At 51.4% G+C, this 27303-nt stretch overlaps 1 protein-coding gene across 3 annotated transcripts in view; it reads left to right on the top strand.

Annotated features, from left to right (window-relative positions):
* Nucleotides 1-27214, top strand: part of SCAP (SREBF chaperone) — a 65758-nt gene extending 38544 nt beyond the window's left edge. For all 3 annotated transcript variants that reach the window (XM_074875824.1, XM_074875906.1, XM_074875989.1), the window contains 18 exons: nt 872-977; nt 1945-2117; nt 2797-2923; nt 7564-7676; nt 8570-8664; nt 13600-13698; nt 14138-14356; nt 15347-15780; nt 16477-16671; nt 17389-17590; nt 18440-18555; nt 18702-19275; nt 20131-20216; nt 20703-20785; nt 22098-22264; nt 22887-22967; nt 24388-24594; nt 25766-27214. In XM_074875824.1, the coding sequence (XP_074731925.1) occupies nt 872-977; nt 1945-2117; nt 2797-2923; nt 7564-7676; nt 8570-8664; nt 13600-13698; nt 14138-14356; nt 15347-15780; nt 16477-16671; nt 17389-17590; nt 18440-18555; nt 18702-19275; nt 20131-20216; nt 20703-20785; nt 22098-22264; nt 22887-22967; nt 24388-24594; nt 25766-26011 (3323 nt within the window). In that variant the 3' untranslated portion in view covers nt 26012-27214. The remainder of the gene's footprint in view (nt 1-871; nt 978-1944; nt 2118-2796; nt 2924-7563; nt 7677-8569; nt 8665-13599; nt 13699-14137; nt 14357-15346; nt 15781-16476; nt 16672-17388; nt 17591-18439; nt 18556-18701; nt 19276-20130; nt 20217-20702; nt 20786-22097; nt 22265-22886; nt 22968-24387; nt 24595-25765) is intronic.
* The last annotated feature ends 89 nt before the right edge of the window (nt 27215-27303 follow it).

Genomic DNA, 27303 nt, shown 5'->3' with positions numbered 1-27303 from the left:
AGGTCCACAATATCCTGGGAATTCCTGAGAATAGTGGCTGTGTTCATCATGATGCGTAAAGTCTTGCATTTTAGCGCAGAAGATTAACAGAAGGGACATTAAATAGTCCTTAGCAATGCAAAGTCTTCCTGGAACTGTGCAAATCACGCACCAACATGCACAGAAACAAGTGTCCCAAGGATTTCTTTGGCTGCATCCTTAAAGATAATGCCTGTCTCCTCTGTTGAAGGACAAACTGGGTGCCCACTTGACGTGCCTGTATGCTAACACACAGAGCATGGGGAGCAAACAGGAGGAATTAGAGGTGTGTGCAGTTTGAAGGGCTACAACCTCATCCAGCTCACAGAGATGGCATGTCCTGGGGTGCTGCCGGGGGTAAACACAGGCTCTTCTGGAAGGACAGGCTGGGATGAGGGGGAGCTGTCCTTTGTGTGAGCGAGCAGCGGGAATGCGTGGAGCTTTGCTTAGGGGAATGAGTGATGAGCTAGTTGAGAGCTTACGGGTTAGAATTAGAGGGCAGACCTTGTCTGCTACAGACTGCCTGGTCAGGAAGAAGATGATGAGGACAGATAGCTTCCCACAGGAAGGAAAGTTTTTCTTGTGTTTAAAGGGATTAATTTCCCATATTTTAATTTGTGCCAGTCGCCTCTTGTCCTGTTACTGGGCACCACTGAGAAGAGATGCTCCATCTTTACTGCCCTGCATCAGGTATTCATCCACACGGATAAGGTCTCACCAGAGCACCGAGGAAGTGCTTCCTATATGAACAGTAGTTCTCATTCAGCATTCTTACAATGAACACCTCTTGTCGTGCATCATTTTGTTTATTTTGTTGTTATCCTGATGTTTCGTTCATCCTGTGTTTTCTCAGATCTGTTGTTTGGACTCCCTGGGAAGTACAGCGGGGTGAACCTCTATAATAGGAAGCGAGTGGTATCATACACTGTCACACTGGGTCTCCAGCGATATGACTCCAGGTAAGGAGCTTTAGCTGTACTATTTCTGTGTTAGGGAGCCCTTGTTCAATTCTTGGCAAGTTTGCTGTTTGTTTCTTCTACTCTGATTGCTGTTATTTTTTTCTTTACTCTCCATTTTCTTGTGTTTTGGAGTATTTTAGGATCTTCTGAACGTGCTATAGAAAAACAGGGTGCTGTTTTGGGGAGAAAACTTGCTGTGTTTTAAGGAAATAAAATACCATCAGTTCTCAGTTTCTCTTCAAAAAGTATATATAGTACCTAAAGCTGCCAGTGGGAGTTCCTCTGATGATGGCTTCATCTGCACACAGAGCTGTTGTGGTTGCAGCCAAGGCCCAGTAGGTCTGTTTTGACCCAGTTCCTGGTACACAGAGCGCTTTACTTTCCAGTAAGCACTAATCCAACCGATACCAACTGTGAAACCCCTTCGGCACTGTTGGCAAAGCTGGCTTGGATTGAGTGGATCTGAGGACTAAACACTCTGCTCAGTGCTGCGCAGAATTCCCCGAGGAATGCCTGGGACAGAATTGGCAGCACAGTAGCTGAACTTGCTCTGCTGCCGCCCATGCAAGAACCCTTCAGCTTCAAGGAGTGTCATGTAGCACCTTTCATCAGCCATGCTTGGGTAAAATTCAGGGGATGTTTCAGACAGCAGCATGTGATGTTCCCCCGGGCCAAGATTTTGGATGATGAGCCCCTGCTTTAAATAGTTTTGCTGAGTCTTCACAGCTGTCTTTGAATCTTCATAGAAATCAAGGTCTGTGAGATTGCCACAGTACAGATGTGACGAATGTAGTTTGGGCCACAGAGGAACAGACTTAGGAGTCAGGCCTAGAGAGAACCGAGCTCTGTAAGTCTGTGTGAATCTATGGAGCTTCTTCCTACTTGATCTATACTCACTGCACTCCTCCTTGGATTTGTGTGCTGGGGACAGTGTAGATGACATCCTCCTGCTTGCTTTCCATCTCAGGTTCCTCAGCAGCCTCCGCTCTCGCCTTAAGCTGCTCCATCCCAGCCCTAACTGCACGCTGCGAGAGGAGAACATCGTTCACGTCCATTTCAAGGAAGAGATTGGCATTGCTGAGCTGATACCCCTCGTCACCACCTACATCATACTCTTCGCTTACATCTACTTCTCCACACGTAGGTTTGTGGGGTGGAGAGCCTTGAGGGGAGAGCAAGTTAATAAGCTACCTATACACCTGCCAGCTGAATATTGAAGGGATCAGTGGTGCGGTGCCCTTTCCCTGGCTACAGATGAGAGAGACTCCTGTCCATAGCACTGCAGTTCCCTCCTGTTTCAGCACAAAGGGTGGTGCTGAAATTTTACCCTGAACTGTTGTGTAGAGAATTAGTAGTCCCACTTATCTGATTTCTGCTAATTTGTCCCTCTTAGCCAGCGTGGTGTTACTCCTTCTTCTGAGATGTTTTCTGTCTTAGGCAGCTTCAAATGCCATAGTAATGAAATTTTTTCCAGTTTAGAGAGACTAATTCATTGTCAGACAGATCAAATACATGTTCTGAGATGGTGGGTTTAGACCTTACTAGCCGCATTGAAGTTCCTTTTTTCACACCTCAACTAGTTTGAGCTGCAAGCCATGGCATTATCCTCTGTCCCACCCCTTTGACAGTACCTCTTATGTACTGGGAGGGGCTGGGAGCTGCGTTTCAGACGTTGAGACTGAACTACCATCACTTCTGTATTGCAGGGTATTAAAGCTACCTGCTGAAATCAGTCAGGATGAGGGTCCCTTCCTGATTTTGTATTAATAATGTCATTTTCTTCTTCTTGGTAACAGAGACTTTGCATTCTGTTTTTCAGGGAAGATTGACATGGTGAAATCAAAATGGGGTCTGGCGCTGGCAGCGGTCGTGACGGTGCTCAGCTCTCTGCTCATGTCCGTTGGGCTGTGCACACTGTTTGGTTTGACACCTACTCTTAATGGAGGGTACGTTTCCGGCACTGAACCTCTTCCTAAAGAAGGGTAGATGGAGGTGAAATCATTTGAAAACAGCTGTTAAATGCTTAATCTTTAAGATCTGGTATTTTTCAAATAAGCTTATGTGATATTCTTTTACACACTGCTGTGCAAAATTATCATCAGATGCTCTCCTGGGCTGCAGGGCCATGTGTTTCTCTGCTGGCCAGCGACTAGACCTGCCTGGGTCCCAGTTGTCCTGGAGATGCCTTATTGCTTAGCAGTTGGCTCTTTCTGCCTAAAGCAGAAGGAATTGTTGGGACAACGTCTTATTCATAACTTGATTTCCTGGCAGCTAAGTAGGCTCTCACATACCTGCCTCCTGCAGTGACTTGTTACCTTTTCTCTGGCTGACGGAGGCTCATTACATTTTACTCGCATAAATCTTTCAAGGTGGCAGAACTGACCTGTGATATTTTTGCCTGGGAGACTACCTGGGTGACTTTGTGCCCACCACTGATAGTTGTCAGCTTTTGTTTTAACTGGGGTTCCTGTGCATGTCAGAGTTGACGTTTGGGACTTTTGATGTTGTGTCAAGCTGGAAACCCCTGAGAAAGCTCTAACTGGCACCTCACCTACCTGCGTTCCACACACTGTTCATTTCTCATTAATTAAAGTTCAGTTCCGAATATTTCTTTTGATTTTCCAATCCCTTTCCCAAGTAGTTAAGGAAACAGCCATAATTTTTCTTCCCATCTGCTCCTCACAGCTATATACTGCAGGAACAAGGAAAAGTCTGAGCCATGAGGGAGACTCCTCAATGCTGGTGATAGTTTACCAGGAGCCAGACCTAGCTGGCGGAATTCCTCTCCCAGGAGCCTAAAAGAACTATGAATAATTGACTTAAGAAGATGAAATATTTGTTGTTTCTGGTTTTACTGCTGTGGTGCCTCAGAACCTTAATTATGGATCAAGAACACGTTATTCTGTGAGCTGTACAAATAAATCAGCTAGTATCCACTGGGAGTTTATAATTTTAATGTAAGAAAAAAGGCAATATCTGGATGCAGATACATGGGAGGAATCCAAGGGAAGAGTTTTGGTTAGTGCAGTGACCAAGGTCTTTGTATCCTATAACCCTTACTGCTGTCACACAGAAGGGCTAAACTAATCTAGTTATTCCTCCTACAGGATAGAAAGAGTTACTTTAGTCCTTATTTCTAAAATAGTTCTCCAGCAAAATTTCTTTGCCTTAAAATGATTGCATGGACAGTTTCCTTCGGGGTTGAAACTTAATTCTTGCAATACTGTATAAATTATGTCTAATTAGATGGAAGAACCTTGGATTCTGTGGTGTTGGGGTCTGATGACACTGAGGTTTTTTTTTTTTTACTTTTGTGAGTGACCTTTTCCTGTTTCCCCAGTGTCTGCCAGAGCACTTTCCCTCTAGTCTGTCTGGGGACAGAGTGTTCTTGGTGTGTCATATACCAGTGGCAACGTGCTAGGATTTGGCCAGCTTAAGGTGCGGAGTCTCCTTAAACTTTGCTCTGGCTTTTTTACCCGTTTTGTTTACAGCGGAGCCTTCCAGGTGTGGGTGTGTTTGTTTTTAATGGTATCTGTATTTATGATAAGCCTTTTTCCCTTGCTGGTTTTTGTAAGGTATTAAAATAAAGCTTGTTGCTTAGAGATCAGTGTTTGCTTGCTACAGATATGATATATAAACTGGACCTTAATAATTATCAATCAACTTTTATAATGAAGTAAAACGATTATAGGTGAGGTAGGCATTAATCTTATTTTCCAGAAAAGAAAACTAAGTGGAAATAGGTGACATGATCTATGCAGGATTTAAAGAAAGGATAAACAGTGAAGGTGAGGAGAACGCCTGGAGTTCACTGGAAGTGGGATTCCAGTGTGCTGGTGGACTGGGAGAGTCTCTAGGTGAGTCCAGAGCACAAGCCACCAGCCCACAAGTTGGCATCTCAGCGAGGTTAGAGGAATCACAGTCTGAAATGATGAACTACTACTCCTTGTTGCCTATAAAAAAAGGCCTAAACTAGCTCAAATGTGAACATTTGCATTTTAGATAGGAGAGGCTGATGTGATAATAAATTCTTAAATCTTTCAAACATTTTAGATAAGCCAGAGGTTGTCTCTGTTCACAAGTATATATGGAGTCAGAGAAGATCTGTTTTCTTTATGAGTTAACAGTAGTGTTTCTGTTGACTCTCTGGGGTGCTGGATCATGCTGTGATGTAGCACCTTCTGTCATCAAAGTGGTAAGTGAAGTGTAAATGTTTCCGTAGATGGACGTGATACGGCATCTCCCCTTCCTCTTCCTCTTGTAAGCTGTTTCTCAGTGCTTGGCACTTTGTGGCAGAAAATACAACGAGGATCTCTTGCCATCTGCCTCACCCTGAGTGGGGACAAATGAACTTAGGTTTTGGAGTTACAGGGCATGAGCAGCTTGTGTTTGTCCTGCACAGAGTCACATTACTCTTCGAGAAAAGCTAATGCCTCGTTGCTTTGAAACTGCTGGTCATTTAACATGGAAACTGCTGACTCTTCAAGGACTATTGATACTCATAACCTGGGTCTGTTAGTTAATTATCTTCTGCAGTAGAAGCTGTGGTTTAAGTAGGACATAGTTGATGAGAGAATTATGAGTTTTCTTTTCCAAATTTGCACTGCCTTCTGAAGGCTTACTGCAGCTTCTATGGATATGGCACTAGACCCCCTGCCTGTCTTGCAGGACTGTGCATACGGACAGGACTCTGCAAGGACTCTGCAGGAGCATACCCCTGCAGATAGCATGCTCTGCAGGATGGTGCTGTGCTGTGCTGGGCACCAGAACTGTTCCTCATGTTCGTTGCATTCTCTTTATTTAGAGATTTCCATCCCTAAGGATTAGAGCTTTTCTTGCATCTGTCTCCCATCTTAGGAGGAGTGACACAGGTTATGAACCTGCTTTAGATAATCACAGAATCATCCGGGTTGGAAAAGCCCTTGAAGCTCCTCCAGTCCAACCATGAACCTCACCCTGACCGTTCCCAATTCCACCAGATCCCTCAGCGCTGGGTCAACCCGACTCTTCAACCCCTCCAGGGATGGGGACTCCCCCCCCTGCCCTGGGCAGCCCATTCCAAGGCCCAACAGCCCCTTCTGGACAGAAATACTTCCTAAGAGCCAGTCTAAAAGGCAGGACCGAGTTGTACTTGCCAGATTTTGGATTCTTTGACGTTAAGAGGAAGTTGCCCACAAGAAGCTTATATATATTTGTATTTTTTTTAAGGGTGCGTGGAGTTTGGTTTTTGGCTTTTTGTAGTCTTGCTTTCAATGGAGCTCTTGCTGTTTCAGCTTGCAGTTCGTTCAAGGAATCAATTGGAATGAAGCTGCTGAGTTAGCAGTGGTTCCAGACAGGTGTTTTTCCCCAGCTGAGCTTGTAAGGCACAGGCTGCTGACAGATGTGTGCAAATGCAATTGAAGCTCGTGTCAGATGGCTGTAGGCTATTGAAAACAGCATTTGGGAAGGGGGTCCTTGGGGGTTATGGCAGGTACTGACAGAAACCCTGTTGATTACGTGTCTTGGCTGTTAGTGATGTTCCAAGGGACGTGTGTGTGCGCACGCACGCACGTTCTCCTTGTTGGCTCTGCACGTACCAGCACAGCACAAATCCATTACCCTCCACAATGAAAACTTTAGTATTTTTGCTTAAGTTTAGCTGGAGGGAAATGAAGAGATTTGCTATCTGCCACATTCTGGCACAGAACAGCTCCTTCTATGTGATCTGGACTGCAAGTAGTTCAAAAGAGAAAAAAAATGTAGGGGTGGAGAGTGGAGTTGGATGAAGTCATGGTGCTGACCGTGGGTAGTCTTACTTTTCTGCGTGCATATATTCTGAAGGGGAAATCCACTTCAGTGTGTTTTCGTGACTCTTGGGTAGAAACTATCACTGGCAGGATTTAGTACATTTCTGTACAAAGCACATTTCGTGGTGTTCTCAGTCTTCTGACCTACCTGGTGTGCTGGAGAACAGAGCTGCATGCACGTTCAGCAGAGAAGTCCCTTCGTGTGTCCCCTTCACTGCCCGAGACTGCTTACAGCAGCCGCAAGGTCTGGGAGCTTTTGCCCACTGGGTATCTGAGCCAGGCACTGCCTGTGCTCTTCACTTGAGAGGTTTTGTTTCAAAGTTTTCTTTAATGTAACGCTTAGCTGTGATTAATCAGGATTTTCACTGCTGATGGTGGGACATGCTCCCTACCCTCTTGTTGTAATGCTGTCTTGCTGACTAATTATTACTGAGTCTATTTCAGTGGTGTTCGAAGTCCATCTTTTTGATTTGCACCTCTTTGTACTAAATGCTGGAGAGACTCTCCGAGGGACACTGTCCCAACCGTGGGAAGCGTTAACACTGATTTAGTGGTAGTCTGCAATGGCTATTTTCCAGAAAATTGTGCAGCTTTGCAAAAATGTTAATATCTGTCCAAAGCAGATGAAATATAGAACCCTTACCTCATCACCGAGTAATACTGTATGAGAAGGGATTTGCCTAAGAGCACTGGGTAGTGTTTCCTCGCCTTGACTCTAGGATGTGTGTTTGCTGCTTAACTTCCTTCCCTTTTTTTTCCACCAAGGATCTCATTCTCAGTTCTGGTTTTCTTTCCTCTAGAGAGATATTTCCATACTTGGTTGTAGTGATTGGCCTAGAGAATGTGTTGGTTCTCACCAAGTCAGTTGTCTCTACACCTGTTGACCTGGAAGTGAAGCTACGCATTGCCCAAGGTATGCAGCCTCTCTGCAAAGCTGTTCAGAGAGAGAAAATCAGGGTAACCTAAGGACTGGGAGATGGGGAATGATCTTAATTCTGGTCTGTGAAGGAAACAAGGACCGTGTGTGTTGAATGTGAGTTGTATTCTCTTAGTCTTTTTGTACTGTTTTCGTTGATTCCAAGAACCAGTATAACCCTGTAATTGTAGGCACTGCTTTTTAAGATTATTGACTGAAGCTAAACAAGTTTAAAAAACTGTTAGTAAGGGAGAGCTGTATCTCCTGGTATAGATAGTTAGTACCTTGACCTCTCATGTCATGGATATCGCAAGCACAGTCCACAGGTCATATGAAGTTCTGCTGAGTCTGTGACAAAATTATCTTCTCTATTATCGATACACTCTGTACCTGCATAAGGATTTGAGTGTGCCCAAACCATGGATAAGTGGAGTTTGCAAACTTAAAAGGTGTTTCTAAACATCAGGGAAGAGAGATTCTAGAGTGATGTCTAGAAAAAATCTACGTAGTTTTAAAAATACAAGTGGTTTGTATCCTAGATCGAAAACAGGACTCAAAAACTCAGTGGTCCTTTACACTTCTGGATCCCTGTATTGCCCAGTGCAGTACCCTACAACTGCTTAAATCAGAACGGTTTTGTGAGCTGAGAGAGTCGTCCTGAGCTCCCTTTGTAGTTAATGATAATCCTGCTAATAAAGACATTGGGACTCTACAGTCCAGTTCTTAGATACTCAAAATAGGTCAGATGAATTTTAGTCTGAAAGTGCCTTTTTTGCCTGTTGTCTGTAGACAATTTTAAAGAAGATAAATTTAGTTCCTTTTTGCTGTGCTCACATCTGTTCACTAGTGAACAGTCTCCTTTTACCTGTCTTTGCATGTTCTTTCTCCAGGCTTGAGCAATGAGAGCTGGTCGATTATGAAGAATATGGCGACAGAGCTTGGGATCATCTTGATCGGGTATTTCACCCTTGTCCCAGCCATCCAGGTGAGCGTGGCTGATCGGTTGGAGTTTGCAGGACAGAGACTTGTAGGCACTGCTGAAATGCAGCGTGCAGTGTTCTGCTCCCCTCTCTGGCTGGTGGGATTAAAAGTCTGTTAGTGGGAAATGTGCACATCTATACAATGTGGATCCTTCCAGGAGCTAGCCTTCTGGCCAGCAGCCACTTCTGGGTCCCCAGAGTGGGTCCAGAGGCCACAAGGATGATGGGGGGCTGGAGCACCTCCCCTGTGAGGACAGGCTGAGAGAGTTGGGGGGTTCAGCTGGAGAAGAGAAGGCTCCGGGGAGACCTTAGAGTGGCCTCCCAGGACTGAAAGGGGCTACAGGAAAGGTGGGGAGGGACTCTTGATCAGGGGGTGTAGGGATAGGATGAGGGGTAACGGTTTTAAACTGACAGAGGGGAGATTTAGAGTAGATGTGAGGAAGAAATTCTTCCCTGTGAGGGTGGTGAGACACTGGCAGAGGTTGCCCAGAGCAGCTGTGGCTGCCCCCTCCCTGGAAGGGTTCAAGGCCAGGTTGGACGGGGCTTTGGGCAACCTGGGCTAGTGGAAGGTGTCCCTGCCCGGGGCAGGGGGGTTGCAGCTGGATGATCCTTAAGGTCTGTCCCAACCCAAACCAGTCTGTGATCCCATGATTCTGTGGTTCAGTCCATCCAGTAGTTGGCCCTGGATCCTTGCTCTCCCCAGGTGCCTTTACACACACACACACACACACCCCCCGCCACACGCACACGTAGGTGTCTCAGTCGCCTCCCAGCCCCCCCAGTCCCTCTGGCAGTTGGCCTGGAGCCCCTGGTCCATCTGGTACCCAGCTCCTCCAACTCTCTGGCTCAGGGACACCCACAAACCTGGCTCCCAAGCCATCACCCTGCTCACCAGCTGCCTGGCTCAGTAGTCACTAGTGATCACACACTGACAGGGACACTCTGACGTGCTCCGGTTGCTGGTGACCCAGACACGTGGGCTCCTGTGCCCCGTGGGCCCTGTTCCAGTTGCTGGTGCTTAGACCCTCGCTCCAGTTGCTGGCACCACGGACGCAGGGGGTCGTACAGGACACGTGGGTTTGGAGAGCCTCTCACTGACCCATCGTGATGGCTGTCACCCCCCGCCACGGGGCTGATCCCTTTGCTGTGGCAGCCCTGGGAGGAGCCGGAGCAGGGGCTCGTTTCCCTCCTGACTGTCCGTCCATGCTCCTTGTGTTTGTGGAAACAAACTTCCCGTCACAGAACTTAACACTGCCCAGTGTCTTTGCTGTGGGGATGTCTTTACTCCAACCTTGAAGTGCCTTTTTGTGAACTTATAAATGGATGGAAGGAAAAAACAAAACCCTACCGCAGAATATTTGCTTTCAGAATTAGAGTGAACCGTCTGTTTGGGGCCCTTTCACCAGATTGACAAATCTGCAGGTTTTTACAACCACAGATGTCACTGTCTCAGTTTCATGAGTGGGTAAACTGAACGCTCAAGGCAGAATGATTTGTCAGGGGTCGTGTCGCTGGGTCTGTATTGCACTGAAAATAGCACCGAGGTCTTCTGCCTCGCAGCGCGTTACTGTCTCTGCTGCACAGTCCCCTTTGCAGGACTCTGCTTGCTGAGTTGTATCAGGAATCTGACACCATTTGATTTCTGATCCTTGACCAAGCAGGGCTTGTTGCTGGTGAGCTACATGAACAGAAGTACTGCCTAGAGAAATCCTCATCACCAATTCCGTAGCACCCAGACTTCAGGGAGGTGTCAGCTTGTTGTCTCTGGGAATTTCTAGCGGGCGCAGTCAGCAAGCAAAGGCAGGAGCACCCCGGCATCTACGTGAGGCTGCTCTGGGCCCTCGCTGGTCATGCATGACCTGTGTGAAGAGGGGTGGGTTGTGTATATCCTTGCTTTAACATCAGGGACTCACCAGTAGAAACTGCAGATTAAAGCGTATTATAATTTAAGAAGATTAAACATTCAGGTTGGGCTGAGCTTTGCAGGCTGAACTTCGCAGTTCCTGAGCTGCTCTCGCAGTATCCAAGAGGACAGCAAGAGAGGAGCTACAGTAGAATTCCCCAGGCTAGGCCGGCCACCTATTGTGGCCTAATTTTTTTCATTTGAAGCTGATTGCAGAGATGTGCTCAGCTCAAACACTGGCACGATCCATTCTTCGGGTCTAAATTGGGCTCATTCATATGGTATATTAGCTATATTCATTGCTGTGCTGCTTGACCTCAGAAAGTGAAGTCTGTGAGGTGAGCGTCGTGCCAGCAGCCCTGTCGTGTGGACACCGCTGGGACAGTTCACTTTCTTGTTGCACTTTGCTATAGAGGAGCTTGCAGGGTGCGCCGATTACAGGAGATAAAGGGTTGTGCTAAAAGGGACGGGGCAGAGCCATAGAACAGTGTCAGTAGAGCCAGGGGGAAAAGACACCATGCCCACACCCCCATATCATCTCTGTTAAAGTACTCCTGGTTATTACAGCGTTTCGGTGTGATGGCATCCACTCTGCTCTCCGTGTGATCCTGTCTTTCCTTGGATGCTTGTTTTCTCCAAAGGAAGAATCTCGCTGTCTGTTAAAGACTGACGGCTGCTCTGCTGGAGGCTGGCGTGTGCCCTTTATCTTCATCCCTGAGAGTGAAGGACACTGCACAGATAACGTGCTGTCCTCGCATTGCAGAGTCCAAGGAATCTGGCAGAAAGAGAGCCAGGCTGTGTAAATCTGGCAGGGACCTTTGCTCTCGGCTGCCAGAGGGAGCAGCGCAGTGCTGGGGTCGTTCCGGTGCTGTCTGGTTTAGGGAATAACAGAAGAGGGAGGCATTTCTCTCCTGAAGGCTCTCACCTGCCCCGAGGGCTGTAATGGGTCTTGTCCTTTGGCTCAGTTACTCCTTGGCAGTGCAACTCATTTAGCAGAAGAGAATTTTCTGTGTTTTCTGTGGCTCTCCTTGTCCTAAAATAGGGTTTGGCTTCAGATGAGAATTGCCCATCCACTTTAAATGATTGTGAGCAGCAATTAAATCCTCTTGCCCTGCATTGCAGGTGGGTAGAGACCCCTGTTCTCCTGGCACAGCGTCACTGTTGATGTCCTGGGATGCTGCAGGGGGATGTGCCGAGCGCTCGTCCTCTGCTTTTCGTCTCTTATCCGCTACCTTGTACTGAAGTTCACACACCGATAGCCCAATCCTGCACCCTGGGGAAATCGCTTTGGGTCTTGCCATAGGGTGTGCAGTATCCAAGTATAAGAAGATTTTAGATTTCCAGAACTAGCAGCTTCAGATGTCTCCAATCCTAAGGGGAGTAAGTGGAAGTATTAACAGAATTAATAGCTCTCTATGCAGAGCCTGCCATTTGTGGAGCCTGTGTTTGCCAAGGTCTGGGTGCAATCCAGATGGACATTGCTTTCCTTCTGGTTTTCTCCTTGGGAGGAACCTGTGTTGTGTTTTCATCCTGCTCCCGAAACCTCCTGTCAGATGTTGGGGAAGGGGCTAAAGAGAAGAACCTGATCAGAACGTGCTTCCTTGTGCTGCTGTCTCTGGGAGGTCTGGGGAGGGACAGCTGACCTAGTGGGTTATCTTGCTTCATACCACACTGATTTTTAAATAACGAGTTGATTGTTTATGTTTCGAGAACAGATCGGACAGGATGGGGAGACTTCAAGGTTTGTTTCGAGGTTTTGGATAGCCTTTCATGCTATCTCTTTTTCATTTCACCGTGCTGATATTGGCCTCTAGCCTTATGCAAGAAACTGGGGCAGACAGAGGAAGGAGGGGGACAAAAGAAATGAATCTCTACGGTCTCTCTTCTTCCCCGTAGGTGGATGTGTCCTGGCTTGGTGTGCAGGTAGTGAGCACGCTACCACGCTAGCAGGCGGGCAGTGAATGGCACTGGGTGTTTGCCAGCTCTGTTCCACAAGTGAGGGCCAGAGTCTTTCATTTGTTGTTTTGCCTAAGGTTTTTACTCTTGCTGACGTTCAGCTTTCTTGATCTCTCCATGTTTACTAGATCCCTTTTGGGTCCTGACAGGTCCTGACAGAAATTTGTACCTTCAAGGGAAACAAGACACCTCTCAAAAATATTTTAATTCTGTGTTGCTGTGAAGTTTTGAATGTCGTGGGGGAGAGGGGATGGCACTTAGCCCTAATGGGGATTAGGGTAAGAGTGTGCATTTGTTTTATAGGGATAATCCGGGAGCTGACTGCGTTTCTGCTGCTGGGCAGAATCTTTTAATCCTTATTTCTGCAGTGGCACCTGCTGGGGAAAGTGGAGCATTACAGGACGGTTCTTGCAAGTGTTGTTTCCCATATGCTTGGTGTTTAGGGTGTTTAGAGATCTCTGAGAGGGGGTACAGGACTTTTCTTCCAGGGACAGAGGAAGGAAATTTGCCCATCAAACGTACAGTAGCCAAAAGTGTGATTTAAGCAGAAATGGTTTAGCTGGGGCTCTGGAGAATGGCTACAGACAAGTGCACAGATGTACAGTGGCTTCAGCGGCCTGTCTTTGGTTGGAGAGTGGTTGATCCAGTTCCTGAGCAACCTGTGTTCCTGGAGGAATTGTAAACCAGAGCTGAGGTTTATTGGTAAAGTGAAGTGTTGCCGTTGGAGGCTGTTTGGCCTTGTGGTTTGAATGCATGGGCTGAGAGCTCTGGCTGCAGTCCTGCCACAGCTTTGTGAACTGGGAAAACATCCTCTGACGAATTTTCCTATGGTGCTTTGATGGTTTATGGCTAAGAAGAATGAAGAATGTGAACCTGAATAGATAGACTCTTGAATTCTCACACAGACTTTTCTAGCACTAAACTCTCAACTATTACAAAATATCGATAATAGGATTTGTCAGTAAAACAGGCTCAGGCCCTCACCTTGGGCAGGATTTTGTCGAGTTTCCCTTTTTCTGAAGTTGAAATATTTACTGTTGTCTCACAGCTGCTGTTGCTAATCAGTGTGTCCTGTCTGCAGGAGTTCTGCCTCTTTGCTGTGGTCGGCCTGGTGTCTGACTTCTTCCTGCAGATGTTTTTCTTCACTACCGTGCTGTCCATTGACATTCGCCGTATGGAGGTAAGGAAGGGCCAAGAACATGGGGTTTTGCCTTGGGTTTTCTTTCTCTGCTGTTGTGAAAGAATTAAAGGAAGCACAGTCTGTGATTTTCACTCTCTAAACAGAAAAGACCAAGCTGTAAAAGTGGCAGGGCAGTACTTGCTTGGTTACACATATGCAGGGATTGGGGACAGGACACCTGAGGGAGCAGGACACCCTCAGGTATATAAACATGCAGATTTGGAGTAAATGGGCTGGAAGGAGACACGGTCACAAACAGATGACCGTGGCTGGACAAAAAAAAGAGAGTGTGTGCTGGAGAGAAGCTGGGACGGATTGACTCGAGGGTGAAGGTGGGAACTCAGATGTGGGCATGTATCAAAGGTAGCTGTCTCTGCACACATTTCTCTCGAGGGACCTCATCACCATGGCTCTCTCACGTTTGCTTTTCTCTTGGCAGCTCGCTGATCTGAACAAACGGTTGCCAGCAGAAGCCTGCATGCCCCCAGCGAAGCCTGTCAGCCGCTCTCAGCGCTACGAACGCCAGCCAGCTATGCGCCCTGCCACCCCCCACACCATCACCCTGCAGCCCTCGTCTTTCAGGAATCTGCGCCTGCCAAAGAGGCTGCGGGTGATTTACTTCTTCGCCAGGACCCGGCTGGCCCAGAGACTCATCATGGTATGCCATGTGGTGTTGGTTATCCTCTGCCCCTTCCTGCTGGACGCTAACCCAACCCAAAAAGGCTTTCACGGGGCGGGATGAAAAGCCCAGCATTTTCACGCGTCCTTGTTCCCCTGCAAGACTTATGCTGCTGGATGGTAAATACCATTCAAGAAGTACTTCCCCAAGAACATCGCTCTGCGTGCGTTAGCTCCAGGGCTCTGCTGTTTGCCTGATGTTTGGGTGGTAGCGGGTAATTTTCTGATACTTGCTTTGAGACAAAAATCTGCTTTTATATAAGCAGATTTTCAAGGACTATGAGAGAAAAGATTTTTACAAAGCGGAAATTATGTTTTGTTCCTGCAGATAATGTGGATGAAACACATGGAGATACTTTGCTACATGAAAGACTAAGTCTTTTCCTTTTGCAGGTGTAACTGCAGTGGTTGCACCAGTCACTGCCCCTGCTTGTCCCCCCCCATCTCCATTCTGGATGTCCATAATGGAAGCAGAGGAATGTGTGTGTTCCTCAGCTCTACAAACCACAGCCCAGTCTGTTACTGCCAACTAACACTGATGGCAGTTGAAGTTAAATTAATACATCAGCCTGTGAACTGTGGCTGCTGCGGTAGGTCTTGCAGAGTTCATGAATCAGCACCCTGAATTAAGCCTTTCCAGTCCTGTTTGAGGGTGGCAGGCGTGCTGGTCCTAGCTGCCAGCAAGGAGTCTCTTTCCTGCTGTGCATTTCTGTGGAAGAAGTGGGGTTCTTGCCATCAGGGTGAGCTGGATGGCTCACAGAAAAGTAGTGTTCAGCTTTTGTGCGTGCTGTGCAACCTCTCCTGATCCTCTTAGAGGAGAAGTGTCTGCCGGGGGTAAGAGTGTAAGTGAGTGCGGGGTGTACCCGTGGTTGGGATGTTGTTGGTCAGCTCAGGCAGCTGACGAGGCGTTGGAGGAAGAGTGTGAAGGCCCTGTACTGACCGGGCTTGTCTCTTTGCTCACCGTGTGTAGGCTGGGACGGTGATCTGGATTGGAATCCTGGTTTACACGGATCCTGCTGGTCTCCGCACCTACCTCACATCACAGGTCACCGAACAGAGTCCTTTGGGTGAAGCAGGTCTGCCTCCTATGCCTGTTCCTGGAGGGGTCCTACCTGCTGGGGACTCCAAGATTGATCTCTCAGTCTTCCCATCGGACCCTATCCAGCTGTCAGAAAACCAGACGCAGCAGCGTGAGCAGAAGTCAGGGCTGGAGTCCCTGAGCAGGCTGGAGACAAACCAGCACACCTGGGCCCAAGGACCAGAGGGCAAAGGCAATGGACAGATGGAGCTTGGAACTGAAGCAGAGGTTACCTGGGGACCAGAGGATGAGGAGATTTGGAGGAAGCTTTCCTTCAGACACTGGCCATCCCTCTTCAGCTACTACAATATCACTCTGGCCAAAAGGCAAGTAGACTGGCATCGAGTGCCACGGGCACTTTGAGTTGTGGAGTTGACCCCAGGTGTTTTTCTTTCTTCTGTCCTTCATCCTTCTGAGGTAGATAATTTGCATTTCAGTGGCTTACTCCAAATGTGTCTTCAGGAGGAGACTATTAAACAGGCCCTCCTGTGTGGTGCGGAGGTACCAGACTCTCCAGGGCTGCCTGTATCAGAATAAGGGTTGTGTTTCTCTCTGTGCTCTTGGGTGTATTACTTGCTTGTTGCCTTCCTTTACTCTGGAGGTGACGTTTAGAGTTTTGTAAAACAATATATGATCATCTGTAAGTGATGGGAATGGTACGTGTGAGGAATAGAGACATCTGAGCTGAAGAAACTTCTCGGTGAGATCATCTAGCCTGCAGGAAACTGGACCAGATCATTTAAATACTTGAATGTGTGTGATCCATTTGATCTCATCAGTAGTTCATTCCACTGTCGGCTCTTCCCCTCTCCCACAAAGTTAAGGGTTAAGACCTGGGAAATACCTTTAGAGAAAAGTATTTCAAAGGAGGTCTTTAGAATACCTAAAACTACTGGACTGAAAGTACATACGGAGACCCACCTTGGCGGGTAGTGAGAAGATGAGCTAGATTACCTGTTAAGATTTTTGTGTCTTTTTGTGTTTGTTGTTCCTAAACTATTCCGATTTTTCCACTCCTTCAGATACATCAGCATCCTTCCAGCAATCCCTGTCACGCTGTACCTGAACCCACAAGAGGCCTTAGAAGTGCGGCATCCCCAGGAGGCCAACCGCTACCACCCCTTCTTATCTCCGAGCAGCGGGAAGCTGGGTGCTGAAGCTCAGCCTGACCAAGCCTCATCCAAGCTGCAAGGGCACCAGGATGTCACTCTTTACAAGTAAAAGTCCTCGATACAGCCTTCTGACCATGCCTTAACCCCCTTGGAGACACGGGTTGCTCTTTGCCTGTCTGGCTCTTCTCCTGGGGGAGACCAAAAAACATGTGTAAAGCTTCCGTGCAAAATCCTGTAATGCTTGGGATGCTCCAGCTTAGCTAGTGCAGCATTAAATTAATCTCTCCTGGCACAGTTTTCCTCAGCAGGAGATGATGTGTGCATCCCAGGTAGTTAGCACACGTGATGCATTACAGGGTTTGTCGCCGGGTAACAGGGATAGGAGTTGGTCTTTGGGAATAAATGTCGTGATCCAGTAATGCTTTATTGGGTGTTTGATCAAACTCTCACGCGAGCAAGGACCTTCCTTTCCTACTGAGAGGAGGGGTGCACAGCTTGCCGTCTGAATCTGCAGTTCTCCTTTGGCTGTGTTGAACACACTTGATGTTATCCCAAGCCCCATTTAGTGTTTTTCTCACTGTCAGAATTGCCATGTACTTTTCTTACTGAAAAGTCTGAAAATCTTGTTGAAATTGACATTTCCCATTTAAAAAAGCCTTTTAATTTTCCAGACACCACTATAGCTTATTGAAAATTTTTCTCAGCTGAAAAATTTAGACCAGCAACATGTACAATACTTGCACAGTACGTTTCAAACTCAATCTGTGGACTAGTAATTGGATCTTTATCTCACCTTCTCTTTGTCTTTGTCTCTCCCACCAGGGTCGCTGCTCTGGGTCTGGCCTCGGGCATTATCCTGGTCCTCCTGCTCTTCTGCCTCTACAGGGTGTTCTGCCCCAAAAACTATGGGCAGAACGGGCTCTCGCACAGCAGGAGGAAGAGGGGGGACCTGCCCTGTGACGATTATGGCTACTCCCCACCTGAGACTGAGATCGTCCCCTTGGTTCTCCGGGGTCACCTCATGGTAGGTCAGACAGCTGCAGTCCTTACAAGAAAAGCATTTTACTGACTTGTGCCACACATCTTCTGTTTTCTTTGTTTTATTTAAATAACAGCCCTCACGGAGGACAGACCAGCTGTGCAGCCTTAGTGTAATGCAGCCATGGAGGCTAACAGCTGGGGCGAATGCTAGAGAGAGAGAGAGTTAGATATTGTAGCATGAAGTTTCCTGCAGCACTTTTCCATTTCTTCCTGTTACTAAATCGCTGCTGATACCTTCTCTGTGTAACTAACTGTTGGCTTTTATTGGCTGGGCTGATCCATCCTTCTTTGCTGGGGTAGCTCTAGGTTCCTGATAATCAATGCCTACAGGATCCTTTTTTCCTGCTTCCCAAAAGTTAGTGCCTAGTTTTGAGCTGTTAAGTGTTGTTTCCAGTGCTAAAAACATCCATGGGTTTGCACACAAGTGTGCTGCTGCTCGGTTCGCTCATTTTTCTTGAGGAGAAAGGTGTTTCCTCCCATTTTGAGAGGAAACAAAGCACTCGGGCATCCAGTCAGATGGAGTTTGAAACACCGTGCCATGTCTTCCAGGGAAGCTGCACCTCTGTTCCTGATCCTACCGTCTCTTTGGGACATAGATTGTCAGGGAAAGGGAAGAGAGATGGAGTCTTGTTTGATTTGCAGCAGTCTAGCGGACATCCATGACTCCAGATGCTCATATTCTCTCAGTATCCTGAAGTTACTAAGCCAGCCACGTAGTTTTGACATAAAATTTATCAACTATAGAGTTCCTCAGCCACACGCAAGGTGATTGTCAGAGCCCAGAGGCCTTGGTGGTGCTATGTGCTCAGCTGTGCGTGTTCTTCCTTCCCAGGACATCGAGTGTCTGGCTAGTGACGGGATGCTGCTCGTCAGCTGCTGCCTGGTGGGCCAGATCCGTGTGTGGGATGCTCAGACTGGCGACTGCCTCACCGTTATTCCCAAACCGAGGTACGTGGTGTCTGTCCCAGGTCACTCAGCCGTGGGCAGGTCCCTCCACAGTCACTGTGCGGCAGCTGGTGCAAACCCCTCCGTAAGAAATCAGCCCGCTCCAACGGTAGAGGTGGGAGGACTGAGCTTTTATTACTGTGTTTTAGGTTGCGAAGAGACAGCAGTGGCATTTTTGATTACCAGGAAAGCTGGGATCATAGTCCGGACGGCAAGAACGGTCTGGACGACTCTTTTGAGAACAGTCACCAGCTCAAAAGGATGCTCAGCCCTCCCCAGCCTCTGCTTTTCTGCGACCAGCCGGACCTCACGTCTCTCATCGACACGAACTTCTCTGAGCGGGTGAAGGTGGCCGAGTCAGAGACGCGGCTCCGTGCTGTGGGCAGTCGCCAGAAGGAGATGGGCTACGACTTCAGCAGCCTGGTTGGGAAAGCGTACGAAGAGCACGGCACCTCCAACTGCGTGAACTTCGCCGGCCTCTCGGCCCCACACGGGCAGGCCGGCTTCTGCGCGGCGGGGAGCGGCGCTCCCCGCTCCCTGGGCTGCGGGGCCGAGGAGGGGGGCTGCGCCGGCCGCAGGAGGAGCCTGGGGGACGAGTCGTTTACGGGATTTGACAAATCGTCACCGCTGCCTTCCTGGGGAGGAGACTTGGAGAGCTCTGTCTGGAGCCTGGACCTGCAAGGGAACCTGATTGTGGCTGGCCGGAGCAACGGGAAGCTGGAGGTGAGGAGCGAGGCTCGCTGCCAGCCCAGGCACTGGCTCAGCTGCTCGCAGCGTGCTCAGACTGAGGAAGCTTAAAGATTGCCGTGTCGTTGAGTAACGTTGCCGGTCAGTCATGAAATGAGGCAAAATTGACAGGAATTCTATAGGAATGATACAGGTTTTGAAGCACATTTTAATCAGAAATCTCCACCAAGAAACTTTCAGAATTAGTTTGGTTTTAATTTCATTTTTGGAAATTAAGTCAGAATTTTTCCTTCAAAATAAATGCAGGGTTTTCTTTTAAACAAACACATTTTGAAATAAAATTTTTAATTATTCTTGACCAGTTCTACCTGTGTCGCACATGAGCAGCTCTCACTCTTCCCAGCAAAGACACAGGCAGGCCACTCCGTTGTTTCTCTTTGTCCTTTAACTAGGGTTTTCAGTGCAGATAGTTTCTTCTGAGCTGCTGCCTTGAGACACTGACTGAGTTTTGCTGCTGAATGTTGTTTCCAGTCCACATCACGATATTGCTTTAAAGTCCAGAGCACTTCATGCTTGGGATGGGGCAGATGTGGGGCTGACTGGGAGCAAGGAGGGGTGCTGCAGAGCTGGAAACAGGGTGCACCAGGGCTAGCGTTCGTTGTGACCCCAGCAAGAAAGGCACGCAGGTTTTGCAGCATTGATTAAAATACCATTTATTGGCAGTAATGCTAGAATAAAAGAGAGGATGGTGTGATCTTACATCCCTCCTGTTGCCCCACGTTGTGCAGCCCTGGGCAGACCTCCCGTCTGAGCACGGCACGGGTTACATGGCTCACCAGCTCCTCGATGTCTTCTGGTCAGGATGACGGCGTTAACCCCTTCTCCTTCCAGGTCTGGGATGCTATCGAGGGGACCCTCCGTAGCAGTAACGACGAAGGTCAATCTGGCATCACAGCGCTCGTCTTCCTGAACAACAGGTAACTGCGTTTGCGTTCGGTGGGCCCCTGCGAGGGGAGGAGAACATGTGGTGTAAGGCAGGACCCCAGCCCTGACCCTCCTGCCACAGAGGTCCAACAGCTCCCGACGGCAGAGGCTCAGCTGGGAAATCTCCTTCCCACCTGTCCAGCTCCCAAGCTGGGCTTGGCAGAGCGAGCTCTCCTGGGTCCGGCTCTGTTCCAGCAGCCACTTCTTCTCCACACGGATGTTCAGCCTTTCTAGTAGCTGAATATCCAGAACAACTCAGGGCTGGAACATGGAGCCTTTGGGTCGCTGGTGCTGTCATTCAAGAGGCGCTGCCATTTGCCAATTTATTCTGCAGTCTGAGCTTAATATAATTTCTGAGCCTTCTTCCTTGCAATCCTTAAAAGCCTGCGTGGTTTGTGCTCTGCCTTGGAAGGGGTCTGGTCTCAGGGCTGTGAGAGCAGGGAAGGGCCTCTCCTCACATGCCTGCGTCTCTCCCTCAGGATCGTCGCTGCCCGGTTGAATGGCTCTTTAGATTTCTTTTCGCTAGAGACACACACGTCCTTGAACCACCTGCAGTTCCGAGGTAAGCAGGCGCCTCAGCGTGCTGTGCGCTGCTCTGAGCTCCTCCGAGCCTTTTCCTCTTCCCTTGCCTCCTTGTAGCTGACTTTTCCTCATACCCTTTTCATAAGCTTTCATAACAATGCTCTGCTCCAGCTGCTCTGGAGAGGTGAGGAGTACTCTGGGAGTTCCCTATGCAGGGAGAGTGTCTCAAGTGCTGGTTTTCTGCAGATCTGGAGGGCGAGATGTGTGTTCTAGGGCCAGCTCTGCCCTCCTCTCCCACTTCTTATTTTCTCCTTCAGCAAGGTCTGTTCTCATTTGCACACCCCGTACATAACCACGATACAGCTCGGGGCCTCGGCACAACCGCGACACGCACAAAGCTCGTCCGTGGTGGTAACTGGTTTGCAGTGCCGTGACTCCTTTGGTTCTGGAGTGGCCTGGAGGGGAGAGAATCCTTGGCCTTGCTCTGGGAGAATGGTTGTGTTCCTGGGGGGATGTCCTGGGGTCTGCAAGCTGTAGATCTGGAAGTGGAGCAGGCTCTGCAGGAAAGGACTGATTGTGGAAAGAGCTTTTCCCCATAGAGTGCAGAGAGTCTTGTGCCCAGCTCTGGGGCTTCAGGGACCTCAGTCTTGCAGAAGATTTACTGTGTAGGGGCCAGTGGTCTGCAGAAGGGAGTTCTGCTGCTGAGGACCCTGTTGGAGACACCCCCCCCGCCTCCAGTTGTTCATGAGCGCTGGGCAGCTGTAGCTTCTGTTGGTGTCAGCCAGTGTGCTGATTGTTCAGCTCCTTGAAGAACCAGGTTCTAATTCCTTCAAGTTCAGCATCTGGGTATCCCTGATACCACACCTGGGTGATACTAATCTTGGAGTGTAAGGCTGTGTCTGCTGCAGTGAGGAGCCAGGTCTGATGGGGAGCGGCTGAGGGAACTGGGGGGGTTTAGTCTGGAGAAGAGGAGCCTGAGGGGAGACCTCCTGGCCCTCTACAACCCCCCAAAAGGAGGGTGCAGAGAGGGGGGATGAGTTTCTTGAGCCAAGGAACCAGCGGCAGGCCAAGAGGGAATGTCCTCAAGCTGCGCCAGGGCAGGGTCAGACTGGCTCTTAGGAAGGATTTCTTTGCAGAAGGGGTTGTTGGGCGTTGGAATGGGCTGCCCAGGGCAGGGGGGGAGTCCCCATCCCTGGAGGGGTTGAAGAGTCGGGTTGACCCAGCGCTGAGGGATCTGGTGGAGTTGGGAACGGTCAGGGTGAGGTTCATGGTTGGGCTGGAGGAGCTTCAGGGGCTTTTCCAACCATGATGATTCAGGGATTCTGAGGACTTACCTCCATGTCTCGCCGCAGGAGCCCCGAGCAGAAGCAGCATCCCATCCTCCCCCGTGTTCAGCAGCAGCGACGTCATCGTGTGCCAGCTGACACACACCGTGTCCTGCGCCCACCAGAAGCCCATCACGGCACTGAAGGCTGCGGCTGGACGGCTGGTCACTGGGAGCCAGGACCACACTCTGAGAGTAAGGCTTCCCCCGCTGCAGTCCTGGGCTGACTGGAGGGCTGTGGGGGCTGGACACTGGGGGACACGAGCTCGTCTCATGCATGGCAGGGTGGTGGTGGGGGGACAAAGGGAAGTGAGTGTTCAGGTGGGGGGTGGGAGCCCAATCCATTGCGATCCTGAGGCTCCCCACGTTGTGTTCGTCTGCCTGGGTGGGGGCTCCTCACTGGAGTTAGGATGGAGCCTTCTGTGAGCCGTCTTCCTAAGCAGAGCATGGGATCCTCTTGCCTTAGGGCTGGGTTGACCTTGTAAATAGTGGGGTCTGGGGTATCCCCTGGCTTAGTCACAGAATCATTTAGGTTGGAAAGGAGCTTTAAGATCATTGAGACCAACCGTTAACCCAACACTGGCAGGGTCAGCACTAACCGTGTCCCTCAGTGCCGCAGCTACGTGACTCAACCCCTTCCCTGGGCAGCCTTTTCCAGTGCTGGACAACCTTTTGGAAAAATTCCTTCACCAAATATCCGATCTAAACCTCCCCTGGCACAACTTGAGGCCATTCTATCCCTTGTAAAGCTCCGGAGGTGCGGCGCCGCAGCACGCCTGCCCCGTGGACACTCACATCTGCCTCTTCTGCCCCGCAGGTGTTTCGGCTGGAAGACTCGTGCTGTTTGTTCACGCTGCAGGGTCACTCAGGAGCCATCACAGCTGTGTACATCGACCAGGTAAGGTGCACACAGGAGGAACAGCCTTTACACACGCCTGCTGAGCCGCCGGTTCCGCCGGAGGGACCCAGCTGGGGGCCTCTTCTGGTTTGCACCTGGAGAAGCTGATGTGTGCTTCTCTGAGGACACGGAGGGTTCGCTGCCCACCGTAACCGTGTGCTCACCACCTCCCTTACAAGCCGAACTGGTGTTTTCCCATCCAGCTCACTGTGAGCACCACAGTTCCTTTCTCTGGAGGCGGTTTGTCTCCCTGCCCTGTTTGGAGCAGGAAAGCCCCGCTCCTGCTGTGCTCGTGCTGCCGGGCCGACCGTTCCCAACACAGCTCTGAAGCCAGGCAGCCTCCGACAGCAGAGCCAGCAGCACGGGGCTGAAACAGGCCTGGGAAGTGTTCCCTGCCCAGTGAATGTCAGCCCTCCTGGGGAGCCAGGGAGCGTGGGCTTAGCTGAGCTGATGCACAGCCTGCGCTGCCAGGGCTGGTGAGGTGAGCGAGGCTTAGACCGGGCCTAGCAGAGCCTGCCCTGTCCTGCAGTGAGCCCCCAGGCAGGCTTTGGTCCCAGCTCCCCTTGAAGGACGAGAGCCACGCCTGCCTGCTTTTGTCCCGGGTGGAGTGGCACTCCTCCCTGGTAGGAGAAAAGTAATACATTTATTGATACAAACCAGCGATTTGACGAAGTTTGATAGTAAATGTCTAAAGGATTATATCTGCACGATGATCCTTCATATCAGTTGGGATTTCAAAGTTTAGCACGCTCTTAATCACTTGCCAAGAATCTGGTGCAGCAAGGAATCCCTCAGCCCGGAGCAGTGACCTTGCGAGGCAGCCCCGCTCGAGGGGGGAGCCCGGCGCAGCCCGCGACCATGCAGGAGAGCGCAGCGGGCCCCGGATGATGGACTGACTCAGTCCTGTTTACATAACCCACCTCAGAAGTTAGTTTCTTCCAAACATGGCTTGAGTCAGACCCTGACCAGCGCCGTGGTGAGGTGAAATTTGAAATTAGCCCTTGGCTGTTGCGCTGTTACCTGTCCCGCCATCCCTGACGGGTCCGTAGGGTCGATCCCTGCTGGTGCTCACCACTGGAGTAGGGTTACGGGCAGTACGGGGCGGGGGGAGCACACTGCCACAGCTTTCCAGCTCGGGTTCAATAAATTTAGGGGCGGGGGGCCTGGTGAGTTTGGGGATTTGTCACCTCCAGCCTGCCCAAATGGCAGGGAACTACCGAGCTGGCGGCTCAGCCTTGTCCCATGGTCCTGTGCCCTCCTCCTCGCCGCCCTCCTCGCCGCCCTCCTCGCCGCCCTCCTCGCCGCCCTCCTCGCCCCTCTCCTCGCCCCCCTCCTCGCCCTCGGCGCTGCAAAGCCCCGTACAATGGAAGGGTCACCGTCCTGGGCGGTCCCTGACCCGGCTCTGCCCCTGTCCTTGCAGACGATGGTGCTCGCGAGCGGCGGCCAGGATGGTGCCATCTGCCTCTGGGATGTGCTGACGGGGAGCAAGGTCAGCCACATGTACGCCCACCGAGGGGACGTCACCTCCCTCACCTGCACGACGTCCTGCGTCATCAGCAGTGGCTTGGACGATGTGATCAGCATCTGGGACCGCAGCTCGGGGATCAAGCTCTATTCTATCCAGCAGGTTGGTAGCAGGGCAGCAGCCAGGGAAAGGTTAAGGGGGCTCCTGGGCTTTTCTGGACCCCATCAAACCCCACAGACACCTCTGCTGGGCTTGTAGTGCGGAGGGGTCTCTGCTTAAACTCCATGTGCTTTGGAAAACTTCCTTGTTTGTAAATCACAGAATCACAGGATGGTTTGGGTTGGAAAGGACCTTAAAGATAATCCAGTTCCAGCCCCCCTGCCACAGGCAGGGACACCTTCCACTAGCCCAGGTTGCCCAAAGCCCCGTCCAACCTGGCCTTGAACCCTTCCAGGGAGGGGGCAGCCACAGCTGCTCTGGGCAACCTGTGTCAGGGCCTCACCACCCTCACAGGGAGGAATTTCTTCCTCACATCTAATCTAAATCTCCCCTCTTGCAGTTTAAAACCGTTACCCCTCATTCTATCCCTACACCCCTGATCAAGAGTCCCTCCCCCCTTTCCTGTAGCCCCTTTCAGTCCTGGGAGGCCGCTCTAAGGTCTCCCCGGAGCCTTCTCTTCTCCAGCTGAACCCCCCCAACTCTCTCAGCCTGTCCTCACAGGGGGGTGCTCCAGCCCCCCGAGCATCTTCGTGGCCTCCTCTGGCCCCGCTCGAGCAGGTCCGTGTCCTTCTGATGTTGGTGTCCCCAGAGCTGGACCCAGCACTGCAGGGGGGTCTCAGGAGAGCGGAGCAGAGGGGGAGAATCCCCCCCTTGCCCTGCTGCCCACACTGCTCTGGGTGCAGCCCAGCACACGGGCGGCTTTCTGGGCTGTGAGTGCACGTTGCTGGCTCACAGGCAGTTTTCCATCCACTCATACCCCCAAGTCCTTCTCCACAAGCTGCTCTCAATCCACTCCTCGCCTAGCCTGTGTTTGTGCTTGGGATTGCCCCAACCCATGGGCAGGACCTTGCCCTTGGCCTTGTTGCACTCCACGAGGTTGGCACTGTCCCACCTCTCCAGCCCCTCTGGCTGACGCTGTAACATGCACAGGTGCAGAAAAGCCCAATTCTGGTGCTTGGCCGGGCTCCCCCATCCCCCTGCGAGGCCCCGTGGTCCCGTTCCAGCGCGGAGGCGCCCGTGGGGCCGGGCTGGCCGCGGGGCTGCGGCTGAACGGCCTCATCCTGGCCAGGGCAGGGGGGTTCCTGCCCACTGACCTCCCTCTGGTCCCGCGCAGGAGCTGGGCTGCGGTGCCAGCCTGGGCGTCATCTCCGACAACCTGCTGGTGACGGGCGGCCAGGGCTGCGTCTCCTTCTGGGATATCGGCTACGGTGACCTGCTCCAGACTGTCTACCTGGGGAAGAGCAACGAGTCGCAGCCGGCGCGGCAGATCCTGGTGCTGGAGAACGCCGCCATCGTCTGCAACTTCGGCAGCGAGCTCAGCCTGGTCTACGTGCCCTCAGTGCTGGAGAAGCTGGACTGAGGAGGAGGAGGGGGCAGGTGGCAGCGGGGGGGACAGGGGGCAGCAGAGGGGTGGGCACCGTGGGTGAGGGGACGGGGACACCAGCTCCCCTGCTCTGCCTTCCCCCTGAAACCGGACTCTCGGCACCCAGCGGCCTGAGCCCTCCCCTATTCCCTGCCCCTTCTGCGTGGTCCCTGGGGCTCCCCAGTGCCCCGATGGTCCTGGCTGCCACAGGGAGGGAGCGCCCGCGGTGCTGAGCTCTGCCCCAGCACCCTGCTGAGGCTGGGGCGGCGGTGGGGACAGCCCGCGGGGGGCTGCGGCAGCTCTCCTGGGGTGCCCGAAGGAGGGCAGCAGGTGCCGGAGGGCGAGCGGCGCTGCCTCTTGCTCTGAGCTGAGCTAAGCCAGGCCCAGCTCTGGCTCAGTGGGGCCCAGCTTGGGCCCAGCCCGCGGGGGAGCAGGGCAGGAGCAGGCAGCACTGCCTGGCCACCTCCCAGCTGGCCAGGGCCGGGGGGGGGCCAGCTGAGCCCCCACTGCTTGGCTCGGCCTCCACGTGCCTTGGGGTGCAGGCAGAGCCCCCCGCCCTGCCCCGGGCGGGCTCTGTGCCGCAGCCCCCCCTGCCCTATTTATTTATACGCTGTATATATTTATTTATTACGGCAGGAGAGCGCAGGAGCAGCGCCCGCCCTCGCGCCCCCAGAGCTGGGCCTCAGCCCCACACCCGCTCCCTGACGCCCTTCCCAGCTTCCTCCTGCGCCCAGTTCGCAGCAATAGCACCTTCCTCCTCCTCCTCCCACTGCAGCTGGGCTCAGGCTGGGACCCCCCACCCTCCCTGGAGGCTCTGGGGGAATAAAAACCACACCCCCCCCTCGGTGCATGGGGAGCCAGGAGGCCACAGTGAGACCAAAGGGCCCTGCTGTCAGCACCCCCAGCGAGGGGGCTGCTCCCCCCAAGCTCCTCCATGGGGGGGCTCGGGGCTCTGCTGCACCCCCGAGGGTTGGGGTGGGGGGGTCCCCAGGCCCTCCTGCCCTCCATCACTAACCCCCAGCAGAGCAGAGGCAGCACTGGGGCAGGTGGGAGGCCCTGAGGGGCCTGGCTCACCCACCTCCCCGCCTCGGGTGGCCTTAGCCCAGCTGTACGCTTTGTACTGTACAGGGGACGCTTTTTGTACCGGATCGTGTTTTATAATGTGTACGAGGACACCTCCATTAAACGGAACTAACCCGAGCAGGGCTCAGCCGCTGCTGCCACCACCCCCCCCCCCCCACCGCCAAACCCCAGGGCCCCCCCCGGGGCTGCAGCAGAGACCCCCACGC

The sequence above is a fragment of the Strix uralensis genome, chromosome 1 (genome assembly GCF_047716275.1).
Source record: "Strix uralensis isolate ZFMK-TIS-50842 chromosome 1, bStrUra1, whole genome shotgun sequence".
NCBI classification, from domain to species: domain Eukaryota; kingdom Metazoa; phylum Chordata; class Aves; order Strigiformes; family Strigidae; genus Strix; species Strix uralensis.
This window is presented reverse-complemented; position numbering and strand designations above follow the sequence as displayed.